Source organism: Ctenopharyngodon idella, chromosome 7 (genome assembly GCF_019924925.1).
Source record: "Ctenopharyngodon idella isolate HZGC_01 chromosome 7, HZGC01, whole genome shotgun sequence".
In the NCBI taxonomy this organism is placed as follows: Eukaryota; Metazoa; Chordata; class Actinopteri; order Cypriniformes; family Xenocyprididae; genus Ctenopharyngodon; species Ctenopharyngodon idella.
In genome coordinates, this window is record NC_067226.1 from 13,177,144 (window position 1) to 13,199,441 (window position 22,298).

The window sequence follows — 22,298 nt, forward strand, 5'->3', positions numbered from 1 at the left end:
CTTAAAACGCATGCAAATAATTAACTTTCATGATGATGAAATACTACAATGTCACATTGGCGTGACCGCGATAGAGATGATAATCAAAACCAAACAGATGTTATATTAGTTTTAGGCAGAGTTTCCCAGGCACAAGTTCTACAGGCTCCGCCCTCTTCTGGAAAGTGGAGTGGGGAGAAGCTCCTTTGCATTTAAAGATACCTGCATAAAATGTTTTTCCTTCCACTCAAAAACAGACATTTACAACATGGTATAATAAATGATCTGTGGGGTATTTTGAGCTAAAACTTCACAGACACATTCTGGGAACACCTGAGACTTATATTACATCTTGTTAAAATGGGCATAATAGGTCCCTTTTAAGATTTAAGTACACTTTTTATATATAATTTCATAATTCTATTGTCTTTGAAATATGGCTTAATGCCAAATAAGTGTACTGCCGAATGTATTGACGAGCATTCATGGTAAACTGTTCTACATTTCTGTTGAAACTTCTATGTGATATATTTAAATATGTTTGTAATTACACATTTGTAATGATAAAGTTGCAATTTAGTACATACACAAAATATATTAACTTTAAATGTAATATCGAATAGCACTAGTTATAATTATCACTTTACATGTGCTTTAGTCTACCCGTGTTCTTGTCAATTGATAAGTGCCAGTTTTGATGAATCAATTAAACTGACTTGGTTGAACTTGACAAACATTTTAAGATGTTTCTTTAGCTTGATGTGGTACTTTACTAATCTTCCATTTTAATGTGTATATTGTATAAGGTGGTAAATAGCAAGGTTATTATAGAGGCATTTCATGAGGAAATTCTGAGGCAACCATATTACAGTGATTTTTTTTTTCTTCTTTCTAACTTTTGCTAATAGTATATATTTATTGCTGCGTTCTTGTTCACATGTCAAACCTAATGCGGTTACATAAACAGTGATGTTAACTCATTTAAATTGCATTCAAATCAGAAGAGGACACACCAAATTCAAAGTCGTATCTGCTGTTTATCTTGCTGTGTGCATTTGCATGACATTCCCCTTCATATTAAATCCACTGCAGAGCTTCCTACGGAACAGAGTTAGCTAACTGTTTTACCCTCCAAATTAAGTCAACCAAGACTTGATAATATATGATGCAACTGCCGATGTTTCTGAGAAATTTTCTTTTCATGTAGTTGCATGACTGAAAGCTTCTTGATGTCGGTTGTCTGTGCATTTTAAAGTGCAGATTCATGTATCATACTAACCAACAACACTAGTAACAGTCTCTTTCTGCTTTGCATTTGCCAGCTTTGAGTTCAGTGTGTCTATAGTGGAACTGCACAGGAGGACAGTTGATGTTGCTGTGAAGAATGGAGGAGGACTGCTGTCCAAACACAAAGTACTACTTGGCAAGGTAAAATAAATAAATTAATAAAATCAATAAAAAAAACTATTCCTTCTTTTCTGTTGATCATTGGATTTTTATGGAGGTTCACAAATGTCTTTGTCACAGGCACTTGTGGACTTGGCAAGTGAAGACATTTCAAAAGGATGGACTCAATGGTGTGATTCTCATTCATTCATACTGTAACTTTTGTACATGTGCTTTTGCTTGATTATAAAGGCTTCCTTTCTCTTCCTTTCTCAGGTATTATCTGACCGAGGATGGATCAAAGAAGATAAATCAGACGTAGTGGTCCATGCAAGAAAGCAGGAAAGAATGAAACGGCGGATAACTGGGACATGTCACGGCCTGCATAGGATCATGTAGAATCTTTAGTAGCAGAAGAGCACTGTTGGACTAACTAAACCAGGCTACTTCTACTGGGATTTACACTGGCCTAAAAAGTGTCTCTCTCATTCTCACCAAAGCTGAAATTGCCACCTCCAGCATCAATGACCTGCTTTTACCCTCACTTTCTTAAAGGATTAAATCTTTTTTTGTTTTGTCTGCTTGTTTTTGTTTTATCATTTAAACCAGTTATCTTAGTAGTTTTTGCACAGGTTTATTTTTGTCCAGTTGATAAAAATGGTTACCCACAAAATTAATTAACTATAAAACAACAGTAGAAAAAAATAATAATTTAGGTTCATGAATACATACACTCTTATTTATTGTATTTAATTTATGTTGATAATATTCTGAAACTTTTTAACTTCTGGGTTTAGTACTACATTTTGTGAACTATTAAAATCACAACAGAAAAAATTATTTCTGTTGCTAGAAAGGCAGACATGTTACTATTTGTTTGTGGCAGCATATTACACAAAACACATGGCCGAAGTATAGGTCACATTTACAAAAGAGAAACACCACACGTGTATGTATGTATATATGTATGTATGTATGAACAATTATTTTTCCTGGATTTTATGCTGCTGTTTTTTCTACCACAAATGGTAAAGGAAGTTCTAAGTTATGTTCAGCACTTCATAAATGATCATTTGATAATACTTTATTTTAAAAGTATTTCACTGTTTCCTATTGCACAGCACAAAATGAAAAGCCTGTACAGAAATGTTTGATATCCATTTTGTTTGCAAGAGTTTTATCAGGTTTAGCAAAGTACTATGTATACTGTGCTACATTTTTAAGTAGATTAATAGCTTGGTTACAAAGTGTTTTGCTCATGGATTGTTTAAAGACTGTGAATTAGCTGTTGGTGTGATTTCCGGCCTTATTCTTCTTTATGCATCATGCATGATATCATTAAAATATGAAATTAAATTTGAATCACACTGAACTCGTAGCTTGAATTTGTGCACTCTTTTGGACCCTTTGAGTATTTGCCCAGTCATATCATATCGGAGATCATTTCAGAAGTGTGCATGAGGAATTTCATCTTTTTGGGGTTTTCTGCCCAGTTTTTTTATATCTTATTTTTCATACTGTAAATGAACAGTTTTATCACTCTGGGTGTGCAACCCCCAACCTCACCCTTTCAGAGTTACAGAGCCTGAATGCATTTTTCAGCAGTTATTTTAATTTAGTCTGTCTTCATACTTTTGTTTTTGATGGTATGTTTTAACAAGGTTGTGTTGAAGGTATTGAAGCAACATAATAAAATATAATGCTTAATATTTTGGCCCTTTTAGGTTCAGCAATACTCAATTATTTAATGTGATAGTGATAAAGAACAATATTTTCTAATAACTATACAATCTGGTTGCAGTTTCTTAGGCTTGGTATTGCAAAAAATAGAACAGATTAATTATATATACATATACATATATATATATATATATATATATATATATATATATATATATTTTCCTATAACAGAAAAGTAGTAAGCATGTAATTACAATTTATCTTGGAAACAATTCTTTACCTTAGTGGCGTTTATTACTCAGCTGGCTTAACCCTCTACTGCACACGTTGATGGCACATGAAAAAAAAAAAATCCACATTTTTTGGTTCATTTGGGAATATTTTATTGTTAAAAAAACAATTTTTGGCCCCCCACCCTAAAATATTTTTTCAATGGTACCAATGGTACAGAATCAAAGAGAAAATTATCATCACAATCAATTTTTTTTTTTTCTTTAAATGTCAAGAAATCATTAAATAAAAAGGGAAAAACACTTGAAAGACATTGATATATTGAATTTGATAGATGCATAGGTCTGTATCATGTAGTGTGTCATGCCATATAATGTACTTCATGTAATAAGATTTCACTCCATTCGAAACTTCAAAAAGCACTTCTTCTCTGCTGTGAAATAGAGGTGTGTTACAATTTTTGCACATCACTTTGGGTGTTCCTGCACACCCAGGAACCCTGCATCTTCCCTTCTTATAACACATTATGGCCAATGTGAGGTATTGTCCAAAACATCCTCGAAAAGTACCTCTTATCGCACAACGTTGCCCTGAGGCAACGAAAAGAAAAACTGAATTTCTGAACATGCAAAATAAAAAAATTAATAAAACCTGACAAAAGTCTTTTCTACACCTTCATACACACACACACACACACAAATATTTTTATGTACAGTTCATGTCATTTTAAATAAGATTACTAAAGCAAATAATCTTGCCTTCTTCTCACACCATGTGCTCCCGTGACCATGTGTCAGAACAGGATGTCCCACCTTTAAATGGTGCTTGATATTGTGACTCCCACACCTTACTGGACTGTTCTTTGGTACTTTCTCGACCTTTCTAATTGGTTGTAATCATTTAAAGAAAAATTTACTAAACATATGGCATAAGAAAACTTTCTTATGCCATATGTTAACCCTCTTATGCCAAAAAAACTTTTCTTATGCCATATGTTAAGCCGTTGTATGTTAACCCTCTACAGCTGTGCTTTTGGCGCCATCTGGTGGACATTAGCTGTAGATTTAAGAGTAGTAAATTTACTCGGCTCATGTTGTGAAATTGTAGTTAGCGTCTGAATCTTGTTGATAGTTATATATAACTGTTTATACAAAAGTTAGATACGGTTTTAACAGAGATAAAGATTGCAATAAAATCCATTACATTTAGACCGTTCGTCTCCACTACAGCAGATGGCACTGTCATGTCAGCACGACGAGGACGAAACATTACGCCTGACGTCATGACGCTTCTTTAACTTTGAGCGGGGAAATATTGAAACGGACGGAGCGCCTCGTTCTGAGGAATTTCTGTATGTAAACAAACTGACAGGTTTGAGCTGACGGAAGATTAATATTCACAATATGCTGTTATATGTGCTGATATAGTTTAGAAAGGAATGCTGTGCATATACACAACAAAAGCTTTACCTGTCTTCAGTTTGGTTTGACTTGGAGGAGGAAGATACTGCACATTGATACTTATGCTATTGCTTGCATAACTAATCTCGCCCTGTGCGCGGAAAATAAAATTGAATATTAGTATTACTCACGGTATATAGTACGTGTGTTTCTGTTCTGTCTGGTAGATTTTTCAGCGAAATGTCGAAACGAAAACAGTTTCTGGACTCTGTCCATCATGAGCACGTCCAGGATTTTCTGAACTTCATCAGATTACATGTGAGTCTTGTTTTCAACGCTCTCTGTCAGTACTGTCTGTACATTTTAATGACAAAACACTTCTTTTTTTTAACAATACATAAATAATCGTCAGTTCATTCGGTACACTTTAACCATATTTCAAAGACAATAGAAGTAATTGTTAAAAAATTACATATAAACATGTACTTAAGTCCTACTAAAATAATTTAAGTTCAGCAAATTACAAATAATATGCAATTAAGTGTCTAAAACATATAAACTATATTATTTTTGTAATAAGTACTCTTTTTAGAAGTATGCCAAAGTGTACTTGTTTTTCAGAAGGGAAATATTATAATGTACTTTACGTAAATGGCACTGGATACATGTTTGAACTGTTAACTACAACAACTATAGAAAGCAAAATAACAAACTGTGGCCAGTTGTTCAAAAAGTTTAATCTGGATCAGAATAATCTGGATTTGAAAATCCCGTGTTTTGCTATCTAGGATCAGGTAATCCATCTTACTTTTGTGCTGGTTTTTCAAAGCAAAAATTGGATTGGATCACTCTGATTCAGATTACCAAATCTGGATTACTGGTGCTCTAAGGAGCCCCTGAAGAGACACAGTGATAAAAAGAATATGAAAAAAAACCCAGAACTTTGCTTTAGCTTGCAAAGAACTTTTGACTGGTTCATCTCTTGTGCCAATATAGTTTACAAACTGATAAAAAACACTTTGAATTAAATATATTTTAGTTTCATATTTACAGTTGTTTGGGGATTATTTTATAACACAAAAATCTCTTTTTTACTTTACGGTAGGTTACAGAAAGGCTTAATATGTAGCCTAATGTCTACTTCTAATTTATTACTTTAACAGTTAAACTAATCAAAAGCAAATTAAAAAAAAAATGTGTATGTATATTACATGATAGAAATATTGTATTTTTTGACCAGTTTTAAAGTTTTATTATATTTTTGTTCATGAAATCCACCCTTCTGATGGGATCAGTATAATCCAGATTTTTTTGGATCAAAGGTATCCCAATCTTACTAAAAAGTTTTGAACAACAAACTGATGATTTTATCCAGATCAAAACCAAGATTGGATTTTGTGATCTAATCTGATTTCAGAATCCTTTTTTTTTTTTTTTTTGAACAACCCATTTTCAAAATTTGATCCAATCCGGTAGCGGAAATCCAATCAGATTACTTTTGAACAACTGGCCCCAAGACCTCATATTTTTGACTAATGATGTTGTTATTTCTTAATTATAAGGACTAAGTTTACGTTCAGAATTAAGGAAAGTCTGCAGAAGTGAGTCTTCAGAACTACCAGTGGGCATTCAGAAAGAGCTGTAAAACGTAGTGTTTATTATTTAGAAGGTCATAGTGTTCACTGCTGTTTGTGTTGCAGAAGGATGGAGCAGATCCGTTTGACCTGACAGAGGTTTTGGCGGAGCTGCAGAGGAGTCAGAGGCAGGAGCTGTGGGAGAGACAGCTGAAGTTACTGCAGCACAGCCTCACTGCTCACCCTCCAGAGCGCTGGATCACTGGGGCTGAGGAGGATGCGGGCGACATGGAGGTGGAGATTTCTGAGGAACAGGTCAGACTTCTGATGTTTCGAAAGAGACAGAAAACCAAGAGCCTTTTTGGGCACATTTTAAAATGACAGTGAACGTGACTTCAACAAGTACAACATGTTCCTGGATCAACATCCCAATCAACCAATCAGATTTGAGGGACAAATTTACAGTTTATGTCAAGTTTAGGCTTATAGCCAGGGTTAGGTGCTTCTACATCAGTGTTATTCACCTATCATTTCCCTCTGATTTTCGGGATAAGGTATGGGTAGGGTTAGGTTTAGAGGTGGGATATGGCTAGGATGAAATTTTCAGACAGGAATGTTGTTCCAGGATCAGCAAAGTATGTTGACCCAGCAACATGTCTTACCTGGCAAAAGCATGGTGACCCAAAATGACAGATAGTTTGTTGTTTATGTTTCCTTTCAGATACAAACCATGGCAGTAATAGAGGGTGTCACCATTGTGTCTACAGTCTCTGTAGACATTTTGCAGGAAAGTGACACTTATACCTCTCTTCTCAACTGTGCCCATATGCTAAACTGTAAGTATTTACATATAATGTAACTCTTTATGCATCTAGTCATTACAAAATCTTATAAAAGTATTGATCTTTAAGGGTTTTTCTTATTCTGTACAGCAGATTTAATATTTATATTTCATATTTCGTCCAACTTTAAACTATTTGTGGATGCTTAATAATTGTATAAAATATTTATAAATAAAATCAATCAAATATATAATGTGGATGTATATTAAATGTTAGCTTTTACTAACATTAAAAGGTTTTTTACTCTTTTTTTAAGAAGTCTCTTCTGCTCCCCAAGGCTGAATTTATTCAATCAAAAAAAAAAAAAAAGTAAAATCAGTAATATTGTGAAATATTATTACAATTTTAAAGGGGACCTATTATGCAAAATTCACTTTTGCATGGTGTTTGGCTATAAATGTGCGTTCTCAGTGTGTGTATACAACCACACTATAATGATAAAAATCCAACCACTCCTTTTTTTTAATCCCCATAAATCATAAGCAGTGTCTCAGAACAAGCCGTTTGCAGGTTCCTGGCAGTGTGACATCACATTAGCCACAGGCCCCGCCCACGAATGTTGACAGAAACTGGCCCGCCAGCAATAATATCTGGCCCGCGCCTACAGCCTGATTATTTTGATAGCAGCTGGTTCTGAAATAGATCTGTCTGGGAGTGCAAGCGCTTTGGGAAGGAGGAGAAAGTGGTGCGACCGCGCTTTCCACGCGTTTTTAGACACGACGTGTGAACGGCCCCTAATATTATATTCTTTTCAAACAGCGACAACTTGCAGATAAGACACACTGGCTTTGCTTTCACAAAACTAGGTAGGATGAACACATAGTTGTATTTCTATTCTTGTTTGTATACCCTATTTTCTCTGTCAACTTTCCTCTTTATACTCTTTGATAGTGCCATTTTCTCTCACCAGCTAGCTTAAATGTTAACATCACTCTGCACACAACGTAATAGCATACCCTCCAGCACGCAAACAATTTAAAAAATGCAGTTTAGTATGCGAGGATGCCAAGGAATAATTCTGAGTGTAAAAGTAGGCTACGTCAAATAATTATTGCAATAAGTTAGGCTCCATTGTGTAACAATCAAATTAAAATGATGCACATTTATTATTCACAGTATGGAGAGAGGAAATAAAACATAGTTCATTAAGAGCATGACTCAAACATGCCATTAATGGGCTTATTCAAGTCCTCTTTTATTATTTTAGTTATTTTTATCCATTCCGCATCTCCCACATGTGTTTTAGCAAGGCAGTCTGTGTTGCAAGTTGGTGAATACAGACACTTGCCAGGTTATGTGTCACTACTCTGCTTTATTAATTTATCCAGTGTAAAACCCGGACACTGCTACACAAATGTGGCTTTTTTTTTAACACCGAGTAACAGCTCAATACCAGTTACAAAAGAGACTGTAACATCTGTCACAGGCAATTCTAGTTTTTTTTTCATCAATTATCCTTTGACTATGTTCTGGCCCACCAACTAGTGGCGAAATAGTTTTTTTGGCCCGACGCCAAACTTACTTGCCGACCCCCGCAATATAAGTTATAGCCGTAATTAAACTAAATTATACCTGTTCTATCTCCATGTAGTATATATTTGTAGTTTCTGACATTATAATGCATCCGGATTGACTGATTGTCCTGACACTGGAGAATCAGCTCTTGAAGCTCCACCCTCTTAGGCCGAGCGCAGCAGCTCATCACCAAAAAGTGGCAATTTTAACATGCTATAAAAAATTATCTGTCGGTATTTTGGGCTAAAACTTGACATACACACTCTGGGGACATCAGAGACTTATTTTACATCTTGTAAAATGGGGCATAATAGGTCCTCTTTAAATAACTGTTTTAATATATTTTAAAATGTAATTTATTGTGATTACTCCAGTCTTCAGTGTCACATGATCCTTCAGAAATCATTTTAATATGTTGATTTGCTGCTCAAGAAATATTTCTTATTATAAATGTTGAAAACAGTTGTGTTTTTTTTTTTTTTTTCAGGATTCTTTGATGAATAGAAAGTTCAAAAGAACAGCGTTTATTTGAATAATTTTGTAACTTGTAATTGTTTTTACAATCATATTTGAACTATTTAAAGTGTCTTTGAAGAATAAAAATATTTCTTGAAGAAAAAAAGGGTGTTTTAGATTAAAGACAAATAGTTATATAGAATGTATTTCTTCCTACATTGTCTTTTTCTCCAGGTATAGAGAGTGCTTTGCCACTGTCTCACACACCCCTCCAGCAGGCTATTCATTGGCTATTTGAATGCTGGTGGAGGCGGGATCTAAATGGGAAAGAGGAGCTTGGTTGGACTGCTTTCCTTGTCTGTTTGGAGAACACTGTTACGCTTGAGAAACCGGTACTAGAATTGCTTTATATGCAGATATGACATTATTATATTAACAGGTGTATCATTTGATTGATACCATTTTCTGTATTGTAGATGAGCATTGTGTTGATTCTTTTTGGGTATGTTCCCAGGTCAGTGAGCTCAGAAGGCTCTGTACTCTGCGAGAGGTACTTCTTAGTGTGGACTTTGCATCTGAAAGAGGTCAGCAGGTCATTGATCCTCTGCTCCAGTGCTTCTTCAAGGCCTCTCATATTAAACAAGAAGAGGTTTGTGTATATGTTTCTGTAGGCTCATGAGTTTGAGAGATTATTTTCTATGGGAGATCATTTTATATAACTCTGTTTATTGCTCATTTTTCAGGGGAAACGGTTCCTTGCCTTCCTTTTTTCTTGGAATGACAACTTCATTCGGATGATTCATGAAACTATTAAGAATCAGCTGCCGTTTTTCCCAAAGTATTTCATACACTCATGACCTCTTGTTTTATAATGTTAAAAAGAAAACTCAGTAACTTTTTTATGTGACAGTTCTGTAATAACCTTTACATATTTATCAGACAAACAATATTAGTGTGGTATCTGCAGACTCTGCCATTCTTAAGTCTTTCTAAGTGGACTGTACAATGGTTTTGTTCGATCTGCTATTTTTTTTTTTTATCTTTGTGTTCATTCTTTTTTTTAATATGCTATACCTGCAGAACTCTGTCTGTTCATGTGGCTGAGATTTACTTCAGAGCATGGAGGAAGGCTTCAGGTCCTTCTCTGGAGGAGATTGAGTCCACCTGCATCCAGGACTTAATGCAGCATGCTGTGTTGCTGCACAGAAACTCACCTGTCCACAGCAAAGTCAGACAGGTCAGAAACCACATTTCCTCTTAATTACAATGAAGTGGATCATTAAGTTGAGGATGTGAACTTACGAATGTTCAAAAGTTTGGGGTCAGTAATGTTTTAATGTTTTTTTAAAGAAGTCTCTTATGCTCACCAAGGCTGCATTTATTTGACCAATATATTTACCGATATCAATATTTATCAATGTTATTATAATATTATTGTATTATATTAAATTTTATTAAAATAACTTGAATCGAATCGAGATGAGAATCAAATCAAGAGAACCGAATCGTGAAATCTGTGTCAATACTTAACCCTACCTGTGAATTTTCAGCATCATTACTTCAGTCTCTAGTTCACATAATCCTTCAGAAATCATCATTTCTTATTATAATCAATGTTAACAACAGTTGTGCTGCTTAATATTTTTTTGAAAATTACTATAAATGTCTTTGCTGTCACCATTTGATAAATGTAATAAGTCTTTGCTAAATAAAAGTGTGTTTTTACTTTAAAAAAAAAATGATCTTACTGGCTCCAAACAAGTGAATATGCTTATGAAAGCCCTGCCTTAAGTTCATGATATACTGCTAAGTTTGTGCTGGTGCCATTGTAAGGATTCTTAAGCTGAAAATGACAAGAGAGAACACAATCAGAAGGCTCATTTGATACTTACAGGGAAGATTTGACAACTAGAACAGAGAAATTAGTGATCTGAATTTGAAACAATTCTTCACTGTTAGTGAAAAATTGTCACTTTCTCTCTATGTAGATCCTTACTTATTTCCACAAGCAGAAGTTTCGTGAGGGAATCGATGAGATGCTACACAGACTCTATAAGCCAATTCTGTGGAAAGCATTAAAGGTAGATCAAAAATCAGTGTTGTTTTATTGTGCTTATGCTTTAAATATGCTGTAATGTCTCAATGAAATATATCACCTTGTTCATTTGGATATGTTTCTAATCATTTTAAACAGGCCACTAATGCTGAGGTTCGCGCCAATGCCACACTGCTCTTTACTGAGGCTTTTCCCATCCACGACCCCAGCATGAGCAGTGAGATGGTTGACCAGGCTGTTCAGAAACAACTCGATTTACTGTTTGTATGTCAACAGCTGATTCTATATTGCATTATTGATATCTCGTTATATTCAAGGATTTAAGTAGAGGGTTCAGTGTGTGAAATTAGAGTACAACAGGCCCCACCAACTTTTTCAGCGGCCTTGGTTCTGGCAGTATTTTTCCCATAGGGATTTTTAAAGTCTTTAAGAGTTTTAAGCCATGAACCAAACCAACCAGCGATGAAGTGAATCACAATGTTACAAACTTTGATTTGAAGTAAAAAAGTATTTATAAATAACACAGGTTTAATGAGGGGAAAAAACTACAATCTCAAGAAGCATTGCGAAAGACATAAAATATAAAACTACTGATTTAAAGATTGTAGTTGATTATATATAGAAACTTATATACACATATAGAAATACTTAAGTAGTTTGGGAGTGTAGGTCAGCTAACCTTTGTTCTTTTGGATTCTCTGATTGGGGGGAGCTTTCTTTGCAGTGTCATGGTTAATGTAGTTTTTCACAAGGAATTCCACTGTTAAACATGATTATTAAAAAAAAATAATGCAGTCTAATGGCTTCAAAAAAAAAAAAAAAAACATAAACTGAGCATGATCTGTCTTTAACGCTTTAGAAGTTATTGTTAAAATCGATTGCCCTGTGAAGAAAATGAATGGGATTTTTACTGCCAGAACCTGACTGTTGCACTCAATAGCAGTCAAAAAAAAAAAAAGATATCAGTAGCTAATACCTGCTATCAAATTGACTCTTTGTGTCTCAATAGGCTCTCCTTGATGACCCCCAGCCCCTCGTGCGTTCTTCAGCAGTGCTTGGAGTTTGTTCTGTTCTAGGTCGTTGCTGGGAGGTCATCCCCTCCACGGTCATTACTGATCTCCTGGAGAAGCTCATCCTGCAGCTGGCTAATGATACAAGCTCTTCAGATGTCCGCTGCTCTGTCTTCATGGTAAAACCCCTGACTGTCTGTCAGTCACTTGAGAAAAGTAATCAGAGAGAGATGGGAAGCAATTGCTTGGCATCTTTCCAGTTTTGCAGTAGAACGCAAATTAAAACCATTTACAGCTTGAGGAAGGACAATTGTCTTCTGCTCTGTTTTCAGTGTGATTTATTCATTTAAGAGCTTCAAACTAAAAGGCTTTTTAGGGGTAATGGAATGTACCAAATCATTAATTTATAGTTCAGAAGTTAGCACTGCTTACAGAATCATTTTAACCTGAAAGACAAAATAAATTTTAAATGAATATGTTCACAATTCATTTGATCTTTTGTTCTTATAATGTTTAGGAACATAATTATAGCTTAGCAGCAGTAAAATACTAGCCTCAATTTTTGTGTAATGAGATGAAGAACTTGACATGGTCTATATATTTTGTGCATGACTAAGCCTTATTATAGCCTGTTTGCTTGCTCTGCAGTGCATGTCTATAATTCTGGATAACAGTTTAAGCCATCCACTCATGGAAAAACTGTTGCCTGCATTGAAGAGCAGCCTCCATGACAGCTCTGAAAAGGTGCGTGTTGCCTTTGTGGGCATGCTCCTCAAAATCAAGGGTGTACGGGCAGCCAAGGTAAGAGTTTAAACCAAAAATTATTGTTTTTTTATTGATATTATATGGTACTTTGTTTGTTCTCTTAGCAAATTTGATGTCTTTAGTTGAGTTAAAATGTTCATTTAAATGGAATATTTGTGTATTCATTTATGCCTATTCTTTCTCTCCTCATCATTCTACAGTTTTGGAAAGTTTGTTCCCTGGAGCACCTGCTGGCTCGATTGGAGGTGGACTCTCCTCCTGTCTCCAAACGAATTGTCAACCTCCTTTTCAACTCATTCTTTCCAGTCAACCAACCAGAGACTGTCTGGTGTGAGCGATGCGTCACCCTGATTCAGACAAATCCTGGAGCTGCTCGCAAGTTTTACCAGCATGCCTATCTGTACACGGCTCCTGCTAATATAGGTTAGATTGTTTTAGATACCCCAGTAAGCTTTCTTAATATGAATTCAGTTTTATATTGTGTGTTGTGTTGTGTGTTACTAGGATTTAGGTTTGTTATTTTTTAAGTAGAGTATGTGTCACTATTAACTCCAGTGTGCTTTCTCTTTGTAGTCAAGCTGATGCTGGTGATCCGAAAGTGTCTGAATGTGTGCATTCAAAATGCAGGAGATAATGAATTTGCATCTAGCAATAAAGAAAACAGCACGGTGAGACTTCATATACACTACTGTTTAAAAGTTTGAGGTCTGTAAGATTTTTGTTTGTAATTTGAAAGAAGCCTCTTATGCTCACCAAGAACAATACAGTAAAAACAATAATATTGTGTAATATTATTACAATTTCAAATAAATGTTTTCTATTTTAATAATTATTTGAAAATGTAATTTATTGCTGTGATGGTAAAACTGAATTTTCAGCATCATCATTACTAATCTTCAGCGTCACATGATCCTTCAGAAATCATTCTAATGTGCTGATTTGCTGCTCAAGAAACATTTCTTATCAATGTTGAAAACAGTTGTGCTACTTGATGTTTTTATGGAAACCGTTATCTTTTTTCCAGCATTCTTGATGAATAGAAAGTTCAAAAGAACAGCATTTATTTGAAATAGAAATCTTTTGTAACAATGTGAAGGTATTTATTGTTAATTATTTTATCAATTTAATGCGTCTTTACTGAATAAAAGTATTAATTTTTTTAAAATTATTTGACCCTAAACATTCAGACGGTAGTGTACATACATTTAAAGGCCTATCAGCATTCAGATTAAGTGTTTTCAACAATATCCTAGACACTGCCGAGCAATGATGGGTAACTTCAAACAAATATAAATAATAATGCTTATGATTGTTATTGTCACTAGATGTTGGAGGATGTTCTCTCAGTGCAGGACACTGCCTCCATGGCCAGCCTGCTGGAGATCCTTGTCATTCTGTGGAAAAGTGTTCAGAAATCACTCATGGCTAACCAAGAGGCCTTCAAGTACACCACATCAAAGTTTGCATCTGTTCTGCCCCAGTATCTTAAAATCTTTCAGGTAAGAGGCACATTCACACAGGGAACCAAAGGACGATTCAAAGAGCAAAGCTGTACACTGTAATCACATCTGTAGAGCTGATGCAATATGGTTGCAACATGATGCAGTTGTGTATGTATGTGTGTGTGTGCGCGCAGGAGGAGCGGTGTAAAGCCCCTCTCATTCTTCTAGCCTCTCTACTTCCTGCCACTGCTGTTCCAGCTCTGAGGTTAGTAGGACTCTCCCTTTGAACAACCCCTAAATGCAGCTTACATTGTTAAATGCCCCATTTTAAAGGAATAGGGCAGCCAAAAATGAAACTCTTTGAGAGATGAATTTTCTGAATTGTCATTTTTGGGGGAGCTATTCCTGCAAAGAACAGTTCAATGAAGAAAAGAGCTTTTCAAAACCTCCTTTCCTGCTGAGCGTCTAACACAGTCGGCATGGTGTCTCAGCCATCTCCCCAGAACAGCAGGTTGGCTCAAAAGTGAAATGCCAATTCTGATTCTCATTTGATCCGAAAGGCGTCCTTCAATGCTGGTGGGATTGAGTGTATTTTCAAGGCTTTAGAGCGATCTGTAGGACAGTCTGGGGGTACTGCATGACTGTGTGTTCTTCTCTGCAGGAGTAAAGTGATGTCTAACTTGAGGAGTTTGAAAGCGGGCACCGCTGTGGCGGCATACAGTCAGTCGGTGGAGTGTGTCTGTAGCTGGGGGCAGATCAGCCATATTGTGGAGCTGATAGAGAACTGGCTCACAGAAGCAGCACCTGTGAAAGTGGTAAATGTTGTGTAAAGTATCCTTGTCCAGGGCTCTAGACTAACATTTGAGAGCAGTGGCACTAGTGCCATGTTATAAGGATGGTGGCACCAGCACCGGTATGGTGGGGAGTATTAATAATATATGTATTGTCTCTTGGAAATGCACATTTGACAGTATCTTGAGTTGACAGGTGCTGTAGATTGAGATGGGATGCGGATGTTAATTTATTTACATTTAACAAAACAGTAACATCCGTAAAAACAAAAATGTAACCACCTAATTTTTAAAGGCTAAAATTTAAATATGCTGACTGAATTAAGACTCTACTCTTATTAAAACTGGTCTTCCATGGTATCATAAATTTGTAGATAAGGATAACCACAGGTAAAACCACGCATGGCACCTCATTATTAACATTAAAACTATATGGATTTTATTTGTTATGAAAAACAGTAGCCTAAACACATTTAGTATAAATACAAATGCTACTATAAACTACTATAGCTTAATAACAAAAAAAATACTGTAATTATATTCCATTACCCCTTTAATGCATAAGCTCCACGACTACATTAATAATAAAATAAAATTCACTATTAATATCCCACATTTCTGCAACAATACCATGTTTACAGTTAGTGTTGCTACAGTAAATCCATGGTAAATGTTGGTGATTTGTGGATTGAAAAGCCTTCTAACTCTATCGTTGTAGCTCAGAGTGCTATCTTGTTTTCTGCATCGGTGTTGTTGAGAATGTCAGCTCTAATTCATCTAGCTTTAAACTAGTTTTAACCACTGAGACATTTGTGGTGTATATCGAGAACTCAGCGCCAAACCCGAACACTTCGCACAGTGCTGTTTTAATGGTTGCGTGATTGAGACCTGTCAGCATGTAAACGCATTTGCTTTTGCACCAAGCTGGTAAATGGTCCATGTGGTGCCGTTCAAACTAGCAGTGCTGTTTCGTTTCACTTTTGGCGCATTTGCTGTTTATGGTTTCTCATACACATCAGAAATGGTAGCACTTATCAAATTGGTAGCGACACTAGTGCAACCTCTAACAATTTAGTCGCACTGGCAGGAAAAAAGGTCGCAAAATGCAACCATTTAGTTGCAGTCTAGAGCCCTGTTGTGGGGGTTCATTAGCATTTTATGGTGTTTTAATATCCTCTATGATCACTCTCTAATCAGCAGGGTGATGAAGATACGACGGGCAAAGTGCATTTTGATGGGTTAGATGAGTCAAAGCCAGATCTGGGCCTGGACTATCTGGATTATCTGCTCCTGCACCCTAAAACACGAGACTGTCTTCTCACGCTGCCGCTGGATCAGATCAGACCACTCCATAAAGCCCTCAACAAATGGAAGGTACCATAGACATGAGGTTTGATGATTACCATTACGGAGAATTGGTGCAAGCATGTTGTGTCATGTTATTACTGTAATTAGTTACAAAGTAAACAAGGTAATTGCAGGGTTTTAGCAATCTTGCTTTGAAGATAATTCTGCACAGATCTGTTTGGCTACATGTCGTGATGTTTTTGCCCTTATTATACTTATCAAAACACTGTGATGAGCTTACAGAATTGTTTTGTTCAATAAAAGTTATGTTCACTGAGGTCTTGAAATATTACATTACATTTTTTCTACCTCTACCTTAGGTGAAGTGGGAGTTGTTGTTGTTTTTTTAGGTTCTTTTTTATGCTTAGAGATCCTAAAGAGGATCTCTGAACTGAATCCATAATGTACCATCGATTCGGAATTATTGTCATTGCTCTTTTGTATGTGTGTCCAGTCGCTGCTATTCTCCTCTCTGAGTGGATCAGAGGTCAGTGGGGCAGTCATAGAGACAGCACTGAGAGCTTTTGTCGTCCATGGCAGACTTAGTATCCACCTTCAACACAAAGTGAGTAAACAGCCGTAACCTCATTGCATGAACTCTTTGAGTCCTTCACACACCAAACAAAGCAATCATACACTGAACACACTCAAACAAATGATGTTATTAGGATGTGAAGAGAGGTTTAAGAAAAATAAGTTGTCACTCAGTACATTACCTATAAATTCTCATGAGGTGACATGACACAAATTCATTTCAGCAGTTAAAGCAGGTCTCAGGATCTCAAGCCAATACTACTGTTTTGACATTCTGTGCTGAGCTGTGCAAATGGTTTCCATTAGACATAACTGAGATTTCATGAACTACAGATCAAGCAGTGTTTGCTTGCATGGTCTGGAAGCTCACTTTTAGATTGAACACATAAAACGGTTTCTGCACCTGTTTCTGATCCTCTAGTACCCAGAGGAGCGGGAGTTCCTCAAATCCCTGGAGCAATCTGCGTCCTGGGTAGAGAAGAAAGTGCTTCCTTTCCTGGCTAACTCCAGCAGTGAGCAACAGCTGTCTTTAAGCAGGAAGACTGTAGAAGTGAGTAGCATGATCAGTGTGAATTTTTTTTTTCTTTTTTTTCGGTAATTTTTCTTTGGCAAATGTGTATCACTGATATCTCATTTTATTTTCATTTTATTTAATAGTAAAATGATCTCAGTAAGTTTTTTTTTTTTTTTGTCTATTCATCAAAGAATCCTAGAAAATAAAATGTATTACAGTTTCCACAAAAATACTAAGCAGCAAAACTGTTTTCAACATTAATAATAAGACATGTTTCTTGAGCATATTAAAATAATTTCTGAAGAATCATATGACACTGAAGACTGGAGTAATAGCGGCTTAAAATTCAGCTTTAAAATATTAATACACAAGTCCTAATCCTAAAAATAATCCATTGTTTCACAATTTTGCAATAAATTGTGCAGACACATGATTTTGCCAGGACTTATTTCCCCTCTTGTATCATTGCCAGAGTTCTTTAACAGTGTGCAAGAATGTGCTGCGGGTTTCTGTAGGAGACAGTGATTTCAGAGACCACTTACTGCAGCACGTTGCCTCTGTACTGCAGACAGGTGAGTCCTTTAGTATTTATGCTAATTCAGGGCCCAGTGATTGCATTGTATATTTATCAAACTGAAATTTTTTTTTGACAGATTTATGCATTTAATCAAGATGCAATAAAATGTTTGACAATAGCATCATTTTTTTTTTTTTTAATCACATTTCTGTGTGTGTGTGTGTGTGTGTGTGTGTATATATATGTGTTCTTATAGAGAAAGGATACATATGCACTCCTCATGTGCTTGCTCTGCTTACTGAGGTGGCACAGGGCTGCCTTTCCCATAAGGCTGAGGGGCAGGAAGATCAACTGTCACTCACTATTCGTATTTTGACCAACATCTTCCAGAAAATTGTGGAGATCATAGCCCATCGACTGCGTAAAGACAAGGAAGAGGGTCAGGAGGTGAGACCTTTGATAAGAGACGTTAAGGTCTTCCTCAAGCACTTTCATTTCTGGATGTGTTTAACAAACCTGTGTGCATATTTAAACTGAATTTAGTATCATTTAAATATGGCTGACATTTATACCTGACAACATTTCTTTCTAACACTTCATTTTAAAATGCCTTTCTGTATGTATGTTTAGCTGTGTTGCTCTTCTGAAGAAGCTCTCCATGACTTCCTGCTGGTGACTAAGTTTACAACTGAGAGGTCAGAGTTTATCACAGGAGTCTTCTCATCACTCTGTGCAGCAGTCATTATTGATATCAGCCGCACCTTGCAGAAGGTAAATCTGCTAATAATTTATTTTGGTATGCTGTTAGTGTGATGTTTGGGTGGCATTTCTTTCTTGTCTTTTAAATTGAAACATTTGTTGAGCTCAATGCCTATAGCATTTCTTCATTTTACTCCGGTTTAATGTTTGACAAAATGACTGATTAAGAAAAGAAATGTTTTGTTCTTGAGATGAAATAAAACCGTAAGCAGTGTGGAAGAGCTGTCTAAAGCCATGTATAAAAATAAGTTGAAGGATAAAATAAACTAATTGTGACACTGAAGAATAAATGTAGAAATCAGCAGTTTGATGTTTCTACATGCAGATCTCTCATGTGGAAGAGGTGTTAACACCAGAGACAGTTAATGACCTTCCACCTCTCTCGAACACCATACTCAAAGTGACGCTCAGATCTCCTGCTGTTACCAGGTAATATGGAACACCAGCTAGAACTAAAAGCCCTATATTTTTACTTAAATTGAACACTTCTGATTGATATTCTGATATGTTCTAGGTTTTTTCTGTCTGAAATGAGCTCCTCTATAGAGTCAGAGGCTATTGATAGTATCACACAATGGGCTGCAGTGACACACATTCTGACCATCATCAAACAATGTAAGTTTTTTTGTTGTTTTGTTACTCTGGTAATTTTTAAAGATGTAGTTCTAAAAATGATTCTAAATATAAAATAATAGCAGAGTAGATAATACTTCAGTATGGGGAACAATTATCACTTTTAACTAGTTACTTAGCCTGCATATTGGCTGTTTATTAGTGATTTATAAAGCACATATTAATGCCTTATTCTGCATGACCATATTCTACATGCCCATTACCTAAACTTAACCACTACAACAACTACCTTACTAACCATTAATAAGCAGTAAATTAGGAGTTTATTGAGGGAAAAGTCATAGTTATTAGTAAACGTGTTCCCCATATTAAAATGTTACTGCAGAGTCTACACCAACACTATAACAGTAACAGCAGAGAGAAGCAATATTGTTGGAATCACTTTCATGAATGATAAAAATGTTGACAGCCAATCAGAATCCACCCTGCTTTAAGAGCTTGAGCATTTAAACCGTCAGATGACAGAACTGCAGCACAAACACGATATTGTCTGCTGGTGTGGACGCTAATATAGTTATCGTTATAGTTATCATCCTTAGATAGTACCTGAAAGCTTGATAGTAAAACTTTTTAGAAAAAAAGTTAAATAATAAAGTTTTCTATAAAACTTATAGAAAATTATTCCACTGAACACATTTTAAAAGATGTGCAATCACAATTCATTTTACACTGTCCAGAACTAAAGCATACAACAAGTCCAGTGGAGTTGGACTTGAATAAACATTAATGATATAAAGTGAGAGGTATAAGATTATATTTGAGATTATATCTGAGATATAATCCTATGAATACATGATTCTTTTTACTTTTCTGCTTTGTTCATTACAGCTGATGCATTTGTTGTGGAGTTGAAGGAAATCGCTGTGTCTGTACGCAGACAATTACAGAACCATTACAACATCTCTGCAGAGAACTCTGACAATATACAGAGGTAAAAAAAAAATGTATATGTCGTAATGTGAAAAGCATGCTGTCTGTTTTCCTATACACAGTAATAAAATAAACACAATTTCTCTCTCTCAATTTTAGGACCGTCTATGAATCGACTATCATGATGCTGAATGACATCCTAAATCCGTGCCAAAAACCAAACAATTAATCGGGCAAACAGCTAAAAGCTTTTGCATACTCCCACAAAATCCATTATTCCCTTTTTTGTTTTCTCATCTGTATATTGTTGCATGTTTTTTGCTTTTTGTTTTTCACCCTCTACATATGGATGGATTTGATATACAAGGACATGCACTATATAAGCAAGACTTTCATAAAACTTCATCTTGGTTCACTATAAGCAGAGTGCTCACACTGTCCATCACCCTTGATGCTTCGTCATTTCATTTTCTTTCGTACAGTTTCAAACAGTTTTGTTCTTGCATTGCAGATAGGTTGTAATCTTATCAATCTTCTCAAAGTCTTTTATTTTTAAAACATGTCAATGAATCTGGTGTCTTAAGATGAGATTCTTTATTTCATCAAAGGGTCTTTGATGAAATATGTCCCCTCCCATTTACATATTCTGCTTTATTATACTTAGATCCAACTAGAGTGACGTGTTGTCAAAGATTATACTTCTACTTTTTCCCTATCAAACTGTAGAAATGTACAAACAAGTAATTACTAAATGTCTGAGCTATGAATATATGATTGAAAATTTCTATACAGTATCACAGTCTAAAATCATGGTGTGAAATAAAGAAAACTACTTGTGAAAAAACTGTTGATTGTTTGAAGCTGAACCTAAATGTTTGGGTCGATTGACATCTACCGATTTGACAGTGACATTATTGTTCTTACATTACTCTTTTTCTCTATTTTGATTCCTGCTTTGATTTTGTTTCTTCACATAACAGTGGGAATATATTTTTATATTAATGCCCTATTAAAACTCTGTCCCTTGTTTTAATTAATCATGTCATAGCTTAAAAAGTGCAGTGTTCGTATGTCTATAGGCATTTATTCTTCCTTTACAAGTCCACGATTTAAATTTCACTTTCTCTGCTTTTAGTGGTATGTATAGAGGTCGTTTCATATGCTCGATTATAGTATTATTTTGACTTGCTTGTGCATTACACAGGTGGCAGGTGATTTATTACTGTAGTGCGTTGTTTGTCAAGTACAGCGTCGCGGTAGGGGGCACAACCTTTGAGCAAAATAACTGGGCTCGAGAGAAAAGTAGATAACCCTTTCTCAACCCTCTTGTCTGATAAGAGCAGAGAAGAAGCGAGGTCCATCTCTCCAAACTAAATACAACTGACCGTGCAGAAGTCATCGAGCAATCTCATGTAGCTAGTGACGTCAGTAGCTGAGGCGGGGCGCTGACCGTGGTGCTGAATGCGCCTCGCGCTTCTTAGAGTTGAGTACAGGACACGGGGTACCAGAGCATCACTCATCTCACTATCCTCCATCACATTTGCCTCTGACCTAATTCCGCTCTAATCACATCACCCCTGAAACGTGAGAGCCGCTATGCCGAATTAACGGGAGCTGTTTGGGCTCCATGGACAGGATGGCTTCTGTGCGCGCGCTGCTCCTCGCCTTGCTGTCTGTCCACGCGCTCGCCGTTGCCATCGCGGACAGGAAATTCGGTAAGTTAGTTCAACGTGACGCCCCACTAAGTGAGTGATGTTTGTCTTTAGACGTTCTTACCTTTAGAAAAAAAGCCAAATTGTGTGTACGTTAGTTTACTTAAGCGTAATTAACGAGGTTAATCACAACGGCGGTTTGCAGAGAGTGATGTTTGGGTTTTTTTATGCAAATTAGCGGTCCGTTTATGAATGTATCCAGCTGGTTGGTTAACAGAATGGTCATAAAATCTTAGACTTTTAAGTTTATGGTTTTTGACATCACATTAGAGATGTGCTTCTGGG

At 36.0% G+C, this 22,298-nt stretch overlaps 3 protein-coding genes across 7 annotated transcripts in view; all 3 read left to right on the forward strand.

Moving 5' to 3' along the window:
- The window catches only part of esyt2b (extended synaptotagmin-like protein 2b), a 33,801-nt gene extending 31,069 nt beyond the window's left edge, over positions 1 to 2,732 (forward strand). For both annotated transcript variants that reach the window (XM_051899931.1, XM_051899932.1), the window contains 3 exons: positions 1,302 to 1,407; positions 1,507 to 1,556; positions 1,642 to 2,732. In XM_051899931.1, coding sequence (XP_051755891.1) covers positions 1,302 to 1,407; positions 1,507 to 1,556; positions 1,642 to 1,687 — 202 coding nt within the window. In that variant the 3' untranslated portion in view covers positions 1,688 to 2,732. The remainder of the gene's footprint in view (positions 1 to 1,301; positions 1,408 to 1,506; positions 1,557 to 1,641) is intronic.
- A 1,804-nt stretch (positions 2,733 to 4,536) lies between these two features.
- ncapg2 (non-SMC condensin II complex, subunit G2) lies at positions 4,537 to 21,145 on the forward strand. 3 transcript variants are annotated; one of them, XM_051901004.1, is made up of 27 exons: positions 4,537 to 4,627; positions 4,904 to 4,994; positions 6,377 to 6,565; positions 6,972 to 7,086; positions 9,298 to 9,455; positions 9,578 to 9,712; positions 9,807 to 9,901; positions 10,144 to 10,300; positions 11,052 to 11,144; positions 11,258 to 11,383; positions 12,129 to 12,308; positions 12,778 to 12,930; positions 13,095 to 13,317; positions 13,468 to 13,562; positions 14,220 to 14,393; positions 14,531 to 14,601; positions 14,998 to 15,151; positions 16,328 to 16,501; positions 16,929 to 17,039; positions 17,430 to 17,558; positions 17,995 to 18,094; positions 18,296 to 18,486; positions 18,670 to 18,810; positions 19,124 to 19,227; positions 19,313 to 19,413; positions 20,260 to 20,362; positions 20,461 to 21,145. In XM_051901004.1, exons 2-27 carry the CDS (start codon positions 4,917 to 4,919, stop codon positions 20,528 to 20,530), a joined length of 3,420 nt encoding a protein of 1,139 aa, XP_051756964.1. In that variant the 5' UTR covers positions 4,537 to 4,627; positions 4,904 to 4,916; the 3' UTR covers positions 20,531 to 21,145. The 3 variants fall into 3 exon arrangements, with proteins under 3 accessions (XP_051756964.1, XP_051756962.1, XP_051756961.1); XM_051901002.1 differs by having other exon boundaries at positions 4,538 to 4,647; positions 16,325 to 16,501; XM_051901001.1 differs by having other exon boundaries at positions 4,539 to 4,627; positions 16,325 to 16,501.
- A 580-nt stretch (positions 21,146 to 21,725) lies between these two features.
- Positions 21,726 to 22,298, forward strand: part of ptprn2 (protein tyrosine phosphatase receptor type N2) — a 179,628-nt gene continuing 179,055 nt past the window's right edge. Inside the window, exon 1 of one of the 2 annotated variants that reach the window (XM_051900568.1) lies at positions 21,726 to 22,016. In XM_051900568.1, the coding sequence (XP_051756528.1) occupies positions 21,929 to 22,016 (88 nt within the window). In that variant the 5' untranslated portion in view covers positions 21,726 to 21,928. The remainder of the gene's footprint in view (positions 22,017 to 22,298) is intronic. The other variant, XM_051900567.1, reaches the window with a different exon arrangement.

Excerpts from the sequence above, each read along its gene's own strand:
- ncapg2 (XM_051901002.1), top strand. The coding sequence starts at position 4,917 with ATGTCGAAACGAAAACAGTTTCTGGACTCTGTCCATCATGAGCACGTC. Across the intron at positions 6,566-6,971 it reads TGGAGATTTCTGAGGAACAG|ATACAAACCATGGCAGTAAT; the intron begins GTCAGACTTCTG and ends GTTTCCTTTCAG. Across the intron at positions 16,502-16,928 it reads AAGCCCTCAACAAATGGAAG|TCGCTGCTATTCTCCTCTCT; the intron begins GTACCATAGACA and ends ATGTGTGTCCAG.